Source organism: Chanos chanos, chromosome 4 (genome assembly GCF_902362185.1).
Source record: "Chanos chanos chromosome 4, fChaCha1.1, whole genome shotgun sequence".
Classification (NCBI taxonomy): Eukaryota; Metazoa; Chordata; class Actinopteri; order Gonorynchiformes; family Chanidae; genus Chanos; species Chanos chanos.
The window spans coordinates 11200005-11214155 of NC_044498.1; the positions used below are offsets into that span (position 1 = coordinate 11200005).

The 14151-nt window shown below is 44.5% G+C and overlaps 1 protein-coding gene across 1 annotated transcript; it reads left to right on the top strand.

The window, feature by feature from the left end:
• Nucleotides 1-631: 631 nt before the first annotated feature.
• Nucleotides 632-13650, top strand: arhgap39 (Rho GTPase activating protein 39). Its single transcript, XM_030770950.1, has 10 exons — nucleotides 632-636; nucleotides 1736-2122; nucleotides 3411-4605; nucleotides 8198-8362; nucleotides 9628-10027; nucleotides 10648-10721; nucleotides 11612-11811; nucleotides 11902-11993; nucleotides 12555-12724; nucleotides 13456-13650. Exons 1-10 carry the CDS (start codon nucleotides 632-634, stop codon nucleotides 13648-13650), a joined length of 2883 nt encoding a protein of 960 aa, XP_030626810.1.
• The last annotated feature ends 501 nt before the right edge of the window (nucleotides 13651-14151 follow it).

Genomic DNA, 14151 nt, shown 5'->3' on the forward strand with positions numbered 1-14151 from the left:
TAGATCAATACTTCATTAAGAACACCCTGTGAATGTTGGTGTAGTGAGAGAGACTGGTTGCTAAGGGCAGGCTGTGAGAGACTGGTTGCTAAGAGCAGGCTGTACTTCTCCGACTTATTACATCACAATGTGCTCTGTTAGCCATCACAACTGAGCAATCAGGAAAATAAAGAAAAAGTTGTTATCGAATTGTTGATAGTGTAACACTAGACTTTTTTTTTCCACTATTCTGATTGCATAATCCCATCATTGCATTGAACCAAAAAAAAGGGGAGTGTGAATAGGCTCTGTGCCAGGTTGCCTTAACATTTTTAAGTGGAATATTTGATTTGAAATAATACATCATCTGTGGGATGTGGCGCTGTTCTAATAACGATTATTTGTGCATATCTGGAATTATGTATGCATGCAATGTGTGCTTGTTATGTGAATGTTATGTTATTTGAAACATGGTCCTTTGTTTATATGCATTGACATTCCGTGAAACACAGCTGCATACAGTTCAACAAAATACAGCTGCAGCTGTCAAAGCGTGAAGTAAGACAGTACAAATGAATAAATGTAAATTTCACATAAGGTATAAAAAAAAACAATTACGTTCTCTTTCTTGGGATTTGACTGATGGCTCGTAATGTGGTATCATGGTTGGTTGGAGATGTCTGGGTAGTGTACACAAACGGTTAAAATGTTTCTTCACAAATACATTAGGCTGCCAATCAGATTAACCAACTGTCTTGTTGGACAGACTTCCCTGAAAACACCTTTCAAACCGGATTTCTTAATTAGATTAGACTGGATTATATTAGATTATGGGATTATTAGAATTTTACTATGGGATTAGGTGCTTAGGGATAATGGGCACAGACACACATAGTCCTGTATGAATATATATGTATTTCCTATATGGAAACGCTTAGTGGCAGAGTGAAAGTCAATTTGCATCGTTGTGATTTTGAACACAGCTCTGTTTCAAGTGTTGTTGACATTTAATGGAGAAAATGAGACAGTGAAAATGGGAAGAATTAATATTCAGTAATTTGTCATTAAGTCATTGAATCAACAGTAACTGCTGATGTGGAACTGTTCATCACAACAACTGGGATCATCCTGCACAGATCACCTTTGAGTTATTAGCTGTTTTTTTTTTCATAAATGCCATAAATAAAGCAAAAAAAGCAGCAACAATACATACAGACTTATACACACACGTACACGCACACACACACACGCACACACTTGTGTACACGCGCGCTCACATGCTCATTCACACAAATACTCATATTCCTCTCCAGATGGACCCACTTCCAGAATATCAATATCATATTCACGTGCAAATGCTCAAAACACACATCTCTCTCTCTGTCTCTCTCTATCTCTGTGTCACACAAACATACACAGACATATGTTGCATACACTTTTGCAGATACTGACAAAGTATGGTCCTGGACAGCTGTAGAAGCACAGTGGAATGTGAACTATGACCCATAACTTGTGTGTGTGTGTTTGCAAATGTGTGTCCATAAGTCCAGTATTCACTAAGCATTCCTGGCAATCACAGACAGGAATGCTTACATGCAGTATTTTTGGAGTCAAGTGTACATGGCATGTCTGCATCTCTCTCTCTCTCTCTCTCTCTCTCTCTCTCTCTCTCTCTCTCTCTCCCTCGCCGTCTCCCTCTAGTATATGGGTATTTATAGACTCGCTGAATATGACTGATAATTGTGTGTGTCTTCAGGTTGGAGTGGGTGGAGATCATTGAACCGCGGACGCGGGAACGGATGTATGCCAACCTGCTGACGGGCGAATGCGTGTGGGATGCTCCTGCGGGTGTGCGGATCAAACGCAGCGGTCAAGATCAGTGGTGGGAGCTCTTCGACTCCAACACGTCCCGTTTCTACTACTACAACGCCTCCACTCAACGCACCGTTTGGCACCGCCCCCACAATTGCGACATCATCCCCCTCGCTAAACTTCAGACGCTCAAACAGAACACAGACACGCCTCCGCCCATCGCTACGACGACGACCACCGCATCAGCTGACAGCAGCCCCGCCCGCAGCGGGGTCAGCACCACCTCGTCACAGGAACAAGAAGAGAAAGCCCCAAGAGAAGACGGGGAGAGGTATAAACTGATTGGACATTTAAGATGAAAGGAAGTTATTTTAGATAAATACTCCAGTCTTAAAGATACAGTCTGATACTTAAATACTTAATACTTTTGTACTTAAATACATAAAAAAAGTGAGTACTTAAAACTTTAATATTTCAAAATCTGATTTGGTCATTTTCCGGTAGTGACTGAAAAAGGAAGAGAATTTGTTATTGAAAAAATGTATTGTATTTCAGGTCGTGATTAGCTGGTTCACTTTATGGATTTGGTTATTTGGGACATTATGTACAAGCTGATAGACAGAACTTCACTGCGTTCATTACTGTGACTTCAGTGTCCTCAGAACAGTGACTTGTTTAGATTTGTCACTTCGAAGATAAAGAAGTGAAAAAAGAAGTGAGTGTGAGAAGGAGGGAGAGTCAGGAGAGATGGGAAGAGATAGAGAGGAGGGGGGGGGGGGGGGGGGGATGTGTAAATTGATTTGAAGGTCGGATGTCCATGAATAATTTATGGCCGGAGAGAAACAATGTTAGCTTTGTTGTGGGATTCTAGCTGCAGAGAGAGAGAGAGAAAGAGAGAGTAGATAAAAAGAGTTTAATGGAAGGATAGACATCGTTACAAAGACAGAGGAAGAATGCCATGAGTCCAACTACCGCTGTGACCAATTCCAAACAGATTCTTTATCCTAAATCTAAATCACCATACACTTTCTCTCCCTCTCTCTCCCTCTCTCTCTCTCTCTCTCTCTCTCCCTCTCTCTCCCTCACACACACACACACACACACTCCCACATATGCAAGTTCATTCATGGACAGCATCTTTCCAAAGACCTGGATGGTCAAATACTGAACTGATTTCACACCACTCTCCCTTTCTCTCTCTGTATCTTTCTCTGTCCAAATACAAGCCTATGTTTAGGTTGAAGTGGGTTTCTTTTCAGTTCACTTTGTTTGAAACTTTTGTTTCTTGCTACTTTTTTTTTTAAGAGAATACGAAATCGAGTTTAGTTCAGATGAAATTGTTCGTTAAACTACATGCATTTGAAACTTACCTATACAGCAGAGTGTCAATAAAAAGTCACAATAAAGAAAAAAATCAAGATGAAACTGCATTTTGAAGTCGTTAGTCTTTCAGTGGACTTTTAAAATGAAAACACTTTCACACTAACAAGTAAAAACAAGCTGTTAAGAAAAAAAAATTGCCGTTAAGTTGCAAAACACATAGAGGCTAAGCTGAAGCAGAATCATTTTGCTGAAAGATTTTAATGAAAAACCTCTCTGTGTCTCTTGTTGTCTGCCAGGTTTCGGTGGGGTACAGGCAGTAAAGAGAGGATGCTGATTAAAGTGTCAGAGCGGGAGCCCAGTTTCCTGTCTCAGGGCAACGGTTATTCTGGCTCCTCTCCCCGTTCCAGACGCTCCTCTGGCAATGCTCCACCTGACCCTGAGGCCAATCCCCTTTACCTGACTGACAGACGCCAGTCACAGTCTCCCTTCCTGAAGAGGGCGGAGCTAGGTGGTACTCAGCGTCGTTGCTCTGGAGACTCACAGCCTCCCTCCCCACGATATGCTTATGAGCCACCACTCTATGAGGAGCCACCCTCAGAGTACCAAGCCCCGCCCATTTATGAAGAACCGCCCACTGACATGCACTGCGACTCCTCCCATTATGGCTCTGATAGGTCGCCAGCACGTAAACCTGGCCTTTACCACTCCCCTAAGCAAAGCCCGTCCCCCTATGGACAGCTAGTGCTGACCAGACAGCGAGGCTCCACCCCTGAGAAGACTTCTGTGCATGAAGGGCGGGACTACAGCTCCACTGGACACGACTATAGTTCTGCAGGGCGGGACTATAGCTCAAGTGGGCGGGACTACAGTTCTAGTGGAAGGGACTACAGCTCAGGTGGGCGGGATTACAGCTCCGGTGGGCGGGAGTATAGCGCCGCTGGGCGCGAATACGTGAAGCAGCTCGTTTACGTAGAGCAGTCCGGCTCCTCCCCCAGATTCCGGACAACGGAACGGGTGCTAAGCTATGGAACGACGGGTCCGGGAGGAGTATCTGCCGGCATGTCTTATGGCGGCTCGTTTACGCTACAGCACAGCCATGACGCGGGTGGTGGGAATCGTAAGCGTAAGAACCGTAAACCGTCACTGCCTGGAGGAGAGGGAGAGAGTTTTGGGTCAGGGTTAGGAGCGGTCCTCACACAGGCACGCCTCGCTTGGGAGGCGCAGCAGGTCATTCACCAACGAGGCAGCGTTTCCTCCGCGCAGCAAGCTGGAAGCGCTAAAGATGGCTACGAGAGCGATGGGGCAATGCCCCTTCCTCTGCCAGGGCCAGTGGTGCGAGCGTTTAGTGAGGACGAGGCCCTGGCTCTGCAGGATGGGCATTGGAAACGTGCCACCTTAGACAGATTGGCATTTCCTCAAACACTGCTGGAGAAAAGCCTGTCTGTACAGACCAACTTAGCATCCCCTGAGCCCTACCTGCATCCCTCACAGGTAATTTACCTAACACACACACACACACACATACATGCACACACATATCTTTTTTCTGATTTTGCTTGACAATTAAAAAGTCCATCAGCTTTAAGTAGCTACATGCTTTCAGTCTGATGTCTGTGACTTATTTGAATTGAAGACCTTTGGGAAACATTGACATGTTTGACATAAAGTATAGAGCATGGACAAAATATTCTAAACACTATTACAAAAGCAGCTAATCTGTGCTGGTGAGTCATGTTAAGTTTAAAACTCATTTCTAATATGGTTCAAGTATGAGTAAAAGAATGAGTATAAATCGGTATCTGCATTTATGAGTTTGTATAGCAACGTGACTTATCCCAGAGAATTTTAGAGAGGCCAAACGTTTAATGATCCAACTACAGGTACATAGATCACAAAACCCGCTAAATCACTGTATCTGACAAGGGACAACGTGTCAAAAATTAAAACGGCTTATGCCAAAAAAAGACAAAAGAGGATTACTGAGATGGAACTCTTCTGTCCGGTCTCAGTAATGACTGTAATTTTAAGCATGGTTGATATTCAGAATACACTAGTCTATATTGCCTGAATTATGTTTTATTATAGTCTTTTTCCAACGTCGGAAATGAGTGTATATTTGCAGAAAAGCCCGAGGATCCATGTAGCCGCACAGTGCCTGCTCCCAACTGTTGTGGTGTGCACGGCTATGTTGTGGGAGTTATTTCGAGCAATGGTTGCTTTATGTAGTAGGTACCAAGGAATATGAAGCCATTTTAGGTCACCAGGTGCCCACTCCTTTCCTCAACACGTTGCCATGGAAGTTTTCAGGATGTTAGTGCTACCATGTGTAAACATTTTTATGAGAAATTGAGATGGTTATACTTTAATATTTAATGACCACCTAGATGTAGTTAGGCAACATGACTGGGTGCTCCAATCAGTACATCCAAGCTCCGCTGAACCTCTGTGAGAAGTTCTGGAATTCACAGTGCAAAGCATTTTCCACATCCTTTATCCCTCAAAGAACCAGAGGCTGTCTTCTAGAAGAATGGTCCACCTCAAAACTGGTATAGTAGCATTGCAAGAAGGACTGAGTCAGTCATGAAGGGCGACCCCGGAATAGTTACTAAATATTCATATATACAAATATTTTTGGTGTTACTTTATCTATATGCTGCACAAGTGGCAATTTTAGCTCAAACAACTGAGATCTGAATCCTTTGGCCAAATATGCATTAGTTTAAAAGATCAAGCATTTTGGGTATGTGAGAACTAACGATTTAAACGAATAATTTGAATAGTATTTCTGTAGGCCAGCAACTGATGTCCTGTCAAATTTAGGATAGTCTTTCGCCGTCGTTACTAGCTTTAATCACATTCGCCATATTTTATTTATAATATGTTTAGCCATGTAGTTACAGAATATGTCTCTCCCTGCAACACATATGTCGCCGCAATTTCCATTGAATCCCAGCATGCACCTGAAAAACAGATAGCTGAGTGATAAAGCACTGATAAATAGCTGACAAAAACCTGCTGTCCTACCTGCTTCTTTTATGCTCTTCACGTTTCAATTATTGAATTATTAATAGAACTTCTGTGGAATTACTATTATATCTGTGGACTACATAACCCCAATTAGCAGAAAAGGGGCCCTGGGTAGTTGTGACCCTCTTTGTAGAGGACTCTAAATGCATTGTGTCAGTGTCTCCAGTCAGGCTACATTAGATGGCTGTGCTGTGTCATGGACCGTTGCCCACATTCTGGTAGCCTCACTGGCTACTTTTATCCCCCCTGCCAGCGATTACGGCATCCGTTAGACGGTCAGCCAACTGAATTAGAAGATTCACACACACACACACACACACACACACACACACACACACACACATACACACATACACACACACAGTCTCTGTCTCTGTGGAGCACCCTTTGAGCTGGTTTAGGTGTTGGTAATTATGTAAAACCAATTTCACAGTGTTGCTCTTCTTGCCAAACATTCATCAGTGCCCTTTGAGTTTAGGTCTCTTTTAGTTTTCTAATTTGTCTCTCCCTCTCTCTCCCTCTCTCTCTCTCTCTCTCTCTCTCTCTCTCTCTCCCTCTCTCTCTCCCTCTCTCTCCCTCTCTCTCTCTCTCTCTCTCCCTATCTCTCTCTCTCACTCTCTCTCTCTGTCCCTCTCCCTTTCCCCCTCTCTTTCTCTCCCTCTCTCTCTCCCCTCTCTCTCTCACTCTCTCTCTCTGTCCCTCTCCCTTTCCCCTCTCTCTCTCCCTCTCTCTCTCCCCTCTCTCTCTCCCCTCTCTCTCTCTTCCTCTCTCCCTCTTTCATCTCTTTTTTATCATCATTGCAAATAGTGGACTACCTCCCCATGACACAGCAGACTACCTAAAGCGTAACATTGTCAAACTGATATCAAACATTGTGTATACAAAAATATAACAGCCTTGTGGTGTGTCATTGTGCATGGGTGTGTGTGTGTGTGTGTGCGTGTGAGTGTGTCTTTGTGTGTGAATTGTAACCAGCACCTTAAGACAATGACATCTTTTCTATGATAACATTGAAATTCTGATTTTAGAGGCTGACGCTGACCTTCTGCACACACACAAACATTCACAACACACACAGAGGGAGGAAAATGAGAGTGAGATTGAGGGAGAGACACGCCCTGCTGTTACAGTATGAATATTTCAGCATGTGCAGATTATTTTAAGATTCTTTGCAGAGATGGGCTTATATAAGGATTAATGTCTGTTTTTCTCTCACTCTCTCTCTCTCTCTCTCTCTCTCTCTCACACACACACACACACACACACACAGAGTATATGCATGTCCGTGAACATGCTGTTATGTAGCCTACACATTTCCGTGTCGCATTTGTATGTGTCACAGTCAGGTTAATATGAATAGTGCTTACAGAGGGGAAAGGAGAACATTTCAGCACCAACTAATTTAGACAGAGAGATTAGGGGATCGAGAGAAAGAGAGGAAGAGGTCAAAGAGAGAGAGAGAGCCATGGTGAGATAAGAGCTAGCAGGAGATAAGAGAAAATGAGGAGGAGGGGAATGGCAAAGGGAGATAGATAAAAAGATGAGAGAGAGAGAGAGAGAGAGATGTATCACGCCCTACAGGCTGTAATGTGCTTACAAAGCAAGAACGTCCCCACTGAGTAAGTAGACAGAGGGATAGGCCAGGACTTATGGGAAGGGGTAGAGAGGTGCAGAATCACTGTGAGATTTTGGGCGAAACTGCTCATCAGTGAGAAAGTCTGAGGCCATGAACACTTTCCTGCATAAAAGGAACACAGGCTGTTATACGCATGCTCACCACTCTGAGTTTACCCACCCACAAATATATTCTCAGAAAAACGCACAAACACACACACACACACACACACACAGTGAGGCACAGACAGATCCGCCCTTCGAATTTACTGTTTTGAGTTTTCAGTATTAATAATATACCAATTCGAAGCCTCTTCATCTTTCTTTCCTTTCCTCCTCTGCCTGGGGCATAATCTGTCTGTAACTCTGTGATACTAACTTGTTTCTATTTGTTTTTTTTCCCTCCCTCTCTCTCTCTCTCTCTCTCTCTCTGTTCTGGCAGTCGGAGGATCTGGGAGCATGCTCTCAGTTTGAAGCAAGCCGAAATGCTCGGAACATGATGCCCAGTGCTAGCTGTGGCATTTTCCAAGAATTCACACTGCGTAAACCCTCCTCTGAGACCGACATAGAAAACTGGGCATCTAAACACTTTAACAAACATACACAGGTACAGAGTCTGTCAAATATGCCCTCTTTGTGTCACAAACACTTACACACACACTGAGTTAGTGCTGCCAGAGAATGGCTATGTAGCACAAGAAAATGTTGTTACTCAATATCAAATCACTAGGCACTACCTCTTTGAATATATTCTGACAAAATTCAAAACGCTGTGGTCAAATAATGTATTTTATCACAAAATAGTCGTTTGTTACTGTGGAAATACCTTAAATGCAATGTAAAATATGACATATTTTTGAAATATACTTGTAATGGCATTTATGATTCGGGAACTGATCTTTTATCAACACAAGAACTTTCTATTAAAAATTTCAAGCCTCTGTGCTCCAGTTATCTGCATCCTCTCTACTTGTCCCAGTTTAGTTATAATGGAGCCAGCCATAGCTGGGAGGGTTTTGGCTCCTGCTAAAGTCTTCACACTGTAGCAAAAGCTAAGGCATGCTATTTCTTAACCAGTACTACCCCTGTGGGAACACAGTGGCGCAGTGAGTAGCTGTCACCTAACAGCAAGAAGGTCTCGGGTTCGATTCCTGGCCGGGTGGCCAGGGTCCCCTCTGTGTGGAGTCTGCACGTTCTCTCTGTGCCTGCGTGGGTTTCCTCCCACAGCCCAAAGACATGCAGGTCAGGCGGATTGGAGATCCTAGGTGTGAAAGTGTGTGTCTGCACTGCGACACCTGTCCAGGGTGTCTCCCTGCCTTTCCCCCAATGAATGCTGGGTGAAAGGCTAGGCGATAGGCTCTAACATTCCAGCCCCACGACCTTAATAAGGATAAGCAGCTCGAGGTGGGAGTGAGCACTACCACCGTTCAACTCATTTCAGCATGTAGTACACGTTTTTACCACTAGGGGCAACTCGAGAGCGTGCAAAACAACTCCAGTTTACATTAGACTTGTATTTTTACTGATGGAGAGGCAGCTACTGAACAACAAATAATGAGAAATGATTGAGTGTAACAGGGATATAATAAATGTTCTTCCAGTTAAGAGACGCCGCCCGCATTCTTTATTTACTCTCTATATAATAATAGACAATAAAAAAGCTTATTAAGTCGTATCAGTACATCTGAGCTTCGTTGTTCCTGTGAAAAAAACTAACATCCCTACAATACTCACAGAATGTCAGTGCATCGTCACTAATTAGCGGGTGGTATGCAGCGTTTCTCATCGCTATGTTCAAGGAACTTTGCCTGAGTTTTCAAATACATGTAAGAGAAATATTTCCCTTCTTTGCCATTTCTTTTTTTGTCTCAGGGTTTGTTCAGGAGGAAGGTATCTATCGCCAACATGCTGTCCTGGAGCAGCGAACCTATAAAGAAGCCCATGATCGTGACCTCCGACCGCGCGGTGAAACGCGAAGCCGTGGAACTCTTCAAGCTGATCCAGACTTACATGGGCGACCGACGGGCGAAAGGCGACCCCCTGTCCGTGGCCCTGGAGGTGGTGGTGAGGGGATGGAGCTGCCAAGGCCTGCGGGACGAACTCTACATCCAAATGTGTCGGCAGACCACGGAAAACTTTCGCTACGACAGCCTGCAGAGGGGCTGGGAGCTCATGGCTATCTGCCTGGCCTTTTTCCCTCCGACGCCCCGGTTCCACAACTACCTGGAGGGCTACATCTACCGACACATGGACCCTCTGAATGACACCAAGGGTAGGACACTCATTTATCTTAGCTGTTCCTCACAGTATGGAATGTTTGACCAGGCATCGCTGATATGCTCTAATTTACTTGCAATTGTAACTGCCTGCTGGGTCGGCACCTATTGCACGCCTGTCTGGCCAAGAAGGGGTCTCCTTCCTCTCTCTGTGGTCCTTCTCAAGATATCTCCCGTTTTCCCATTACCCTTTTGGGTTTTTGGGGAGTTGTTTCTTGCCCGCCATGAGGATTAAGTCAGGGGGTGCCGTCCTGTTTTTTTGACTGTTGTAAAGCCCTTTGAGACTGTAAACAGTGATATTGGGCTCTAAATAAACTTGAAACTTGATATGAAATTATAAGAAACATTTTTTTTCCTCTCCATTTGACAGGTTACTTGTAGAGCTTCGTATGATATTAGAAATGCCCGTTGTTCTCCATTCATTTTACTCTACCTCTCGCTGTGCACTGGATTTCATGTTAGTGCCCTCATATTCCTATTGATCTGCTACTAATGAGATATTGAGTAAACCACCAGGGCACACACATAGAGACACATTATTGTCCACTGCTCATACCATGTTTATTTATCACTGTGTGTGTGTGTGTGTGTGTGTGTTTGTGCGTGCACTTTGCAGGAGTGGCCATCAGCAGCTATGCTAAATACTGCTATCGCAAACTACAGAAAGCTGCCCTCACAGGGGCTAAAAAGGTTGGTAGCTGTACTTTTACGGTTGACTTATTGGTTTGAGTGTTTCTGAATGACGAGAATACAGAAGCTTTATATGAGTGCAAATGTTTTTTGTTTTTTTTTAAATTTTAAATAAGTTTGCTACGTGAGTCCTGGTTGTGTTCCCATGCATGTGTATGTGCGTGTTTGTGTCTGCGTGTCTTCTTGCCTAATTGGTGTTCAGTGCTTTTGGCACTGATTGCCTGAGAGGGTTTGGCAACAGCTCTAATGATTGGCCCTAGGGATGTGGGAGGGGCTAGTTATGTCTGTTAATTAACATGCTTTAATTAACATTCGGTGTGAAGTAAGAGTCTGCCTGTTCATCTTGAAAAACTTCCATTGTATAATATTCGAATATATTCAGTAAACTTAGCAGTGATGACATCATCACTCTCCTCTGAGAGCATTTTCATGGCATGGCCTGATGATTGTCTTTGTCTTTATGAATTTGTGTGCACGTCTATGTGTCTATGTGTGCTTGGGTGACAGGGGCTGTGTAATTGATTGCTTTAGTTTTGTATGCGTGCCAGTTGCCTGTGGTGATCCCAGTCTGTGAAAATGGGCAGAAACACAGTGTGTGTGTGTATATGCGTGTGTGTGTGTGTGTGTGTGTGTGTATATGCGTGTGTGTGTGTGTGTGTGTGTGTGTGTGTGTGCGTGCGTGTGTGTGTAGTAATAAGTGGTGTGTGCCAGGCTCTCAGCAGGCTGATAATAGGAACAGTTTGTCACTCACACTCACACCCACACACATGCACGCAGTCTGTCCCTAACCTTGTAAGCATGCCCAAACTTTTAACTCATTAACCTTACTGAGGGCAAATCTCTCTCCGTCCCTCCCTCCCTCTATCCCTCCCTACCTCTATTTTTCATAGGGATTGAAAAAGCCATGCCTAGAGGAGATTGCTCACGCACAGAATGCCATCTTCAGCCCCTCCATGTTCGGCTCCTCTCTGGAGGAAGTAATGTCTTTGCAGAAAGAGCGTTACCCTGACCGACAGTTACCATGGGTACAGACCCGCCTGTCAGAGGAAGTCCTCGGTCTAAACGGAGACCAAACAGAGGGCATCTTTAGGTGAAGTGTGATTTTGAGTAATGACTTAATTTGTTCTACAGTTAAAAGTGACAGAGAGGACTGATGGCGTGGCACTCTATGCTGTTTTAGGGTGCCAGGGGACATTGATGAGGTGAACGCTCTCAAGTTGCAGGTGGACCAGTGGAAGGTGCCGACTGGCCTGGAGGACCCACATGTCCCAGGTATTACAGTCCCTGCTCTGTTTTCTTAAGAGAAACTGCAGCAGGTCTCCTGATCGCTTCATGTATGGTTTGCCCAGTTGCATGGGCAGACAGTCTCACACACCGATTTTTACACAGTACAGGCACGCACACATGTGCAAACACACATGAACCTGCGTAGGGCAGTTACAGTGTTGCATATAAGTACCCCACCTGTTTAAGTTTGGGCTAACAATGTTCTAATGTCCCTTTCTTCACGTATTCACACACACACACACACGCACACATACTCATTAACACTCACACAGACACACACACAGAGTTAACAGAAAGAGATCTGATCTTAAATCCATGAAGTTTTGTCTATATCCCAGACTTGCAGCATTTAACTTAAAATATGGCCATAGAGGTTTCTATTTCCATTTAAGTATATATGTAATTGCAAAAGCAGTGTTTTTACGGATTGACATTTATAGTGTAAGAATATGGTCATATTGTAAATTATAGAAATCTCCTCTCTGAAAGTCTCTCTCTCTCTCGCTCTCTCTCGCTCTCTCTCTGTCTCTGTTTCTGTGTGTGTAGCGTCTCTGTTGAAGTTGTGGTACAGGGAACTAGAGGAACCGGTGATTCCTCATGAGTATTATGAAGAATGCATCTCCAACTATGACAGTCCTGAAGCTGCTGTAAACGTTGTGCACAACCTCCCTCACATCAACAAACTGGTGCTCTGCTACCTCATCCGCTTCCTCCAGGTCTGTCTCTGTCCGCCTCTCTGTCTGTCTCTGTCCGCCTCTCTGTCTTTTCTGTCTCAGTGTCTGTCTCAGTCCGCCTGTCTGTCTTTTCTGTCTCAGTCCGCCTCTCTGTCTTTTCTGTCTCAGTGTCTGTCTCAGTCCGCCTGTCTGTTTTTTCTGTCTCAGTCCGCCTCTCTGTCTTTTCTGTCTCAGTGTCTGTCTGTCTGCCTCTCTGTCTTTTCTGTCTCAGTGTCTGTCTCTGTCCGCCTCTCTGTCTTTTCTGTCTCAGTGTCTGTCTCTGTCTGCCTGTCTGTCTTTTCTGTCTCAGTGTCTGTCTCTGTCCGCCTGTCTGTCTTTTCTGTCTCAGTGTCTGTCTCTGTCCGCCTGTCTGTCTTTTCTGTCTCTATGTCTGTCTGTCCGCCTGTCTGTCTTTTCTGTCTCAGTGTCTGTCTGTCTGCCTCTCTGTCTTTTCTGTCTCAGTGTCTGTCTCTGTCCGCCTGTCTGTCCTTTCTGTCTCCGTGTCTGTCTGTCTGCCTCTCTGTCTTTTCTGTCTCAGTGTCTGTACATAGGTCTGTCTGTATGTTTGTCTGTCTGTACATCTGTCTTTCTGTCTGTTCTTGTGCCTGTCTGTCTGTACATCTGTCTTTCTGTCTGTTCTTGTGCATGTCTGTCTGTACATCTGTCTGTCTGTCTGCTTCAAATACAGTTATGGGGGAAACTGAGGTAATACATTCCTTTCTGTCTCTCCTCAGGTGTTTGCTCAGCCTGCTAATGTGTCAGTAACTAAGATGGACGTGAGCAATCTGGCGATGGTGATGGCTCCTAACTGTCTGCGATGCCAGTCGGACGAGCCACGCGTGATCTTCGAGAACACAAGGAAAGAGATGAGCTTTATTAGAGTGCTCATCCAGCACCTCGACACCAGCTTCATGGATGGGGTGCTATAACCCACAGCTCACACACACACATACACACACACACACACACACACTTACACACATGCAGACACACACGTTCACACAAATGCAAGTACACACAGATACACCCATATAAATAACCACATTATACACACAGACACATTAAACTCACCCACGCTTTCACACTTTATAAAGTCACTTACATAACCTTTTCTCTGTTTCCTTCATATACACAGACATGCCCCTCAGAACACGACACATGAACACACTCACTCCACATCAACATACAGTAACACACATACATAGCCATACACACAGACACACTCACATGCGAGCGCGCGTGCACACACACACACACACACACACACATGCAATCACAGACATCAGATCCCTTTTGTCTTAAGTTTTGAATGTGCTTGAAACGAGTTCCATTTGTCCTTGTACAGCAGTGACTGTCAGTGTTAGGAGGTGTGTGTGTGTGTGTGCGTGCGCGTGTGCCTGTGTTTGTATGTGTGTCATGTGTGAACTCTA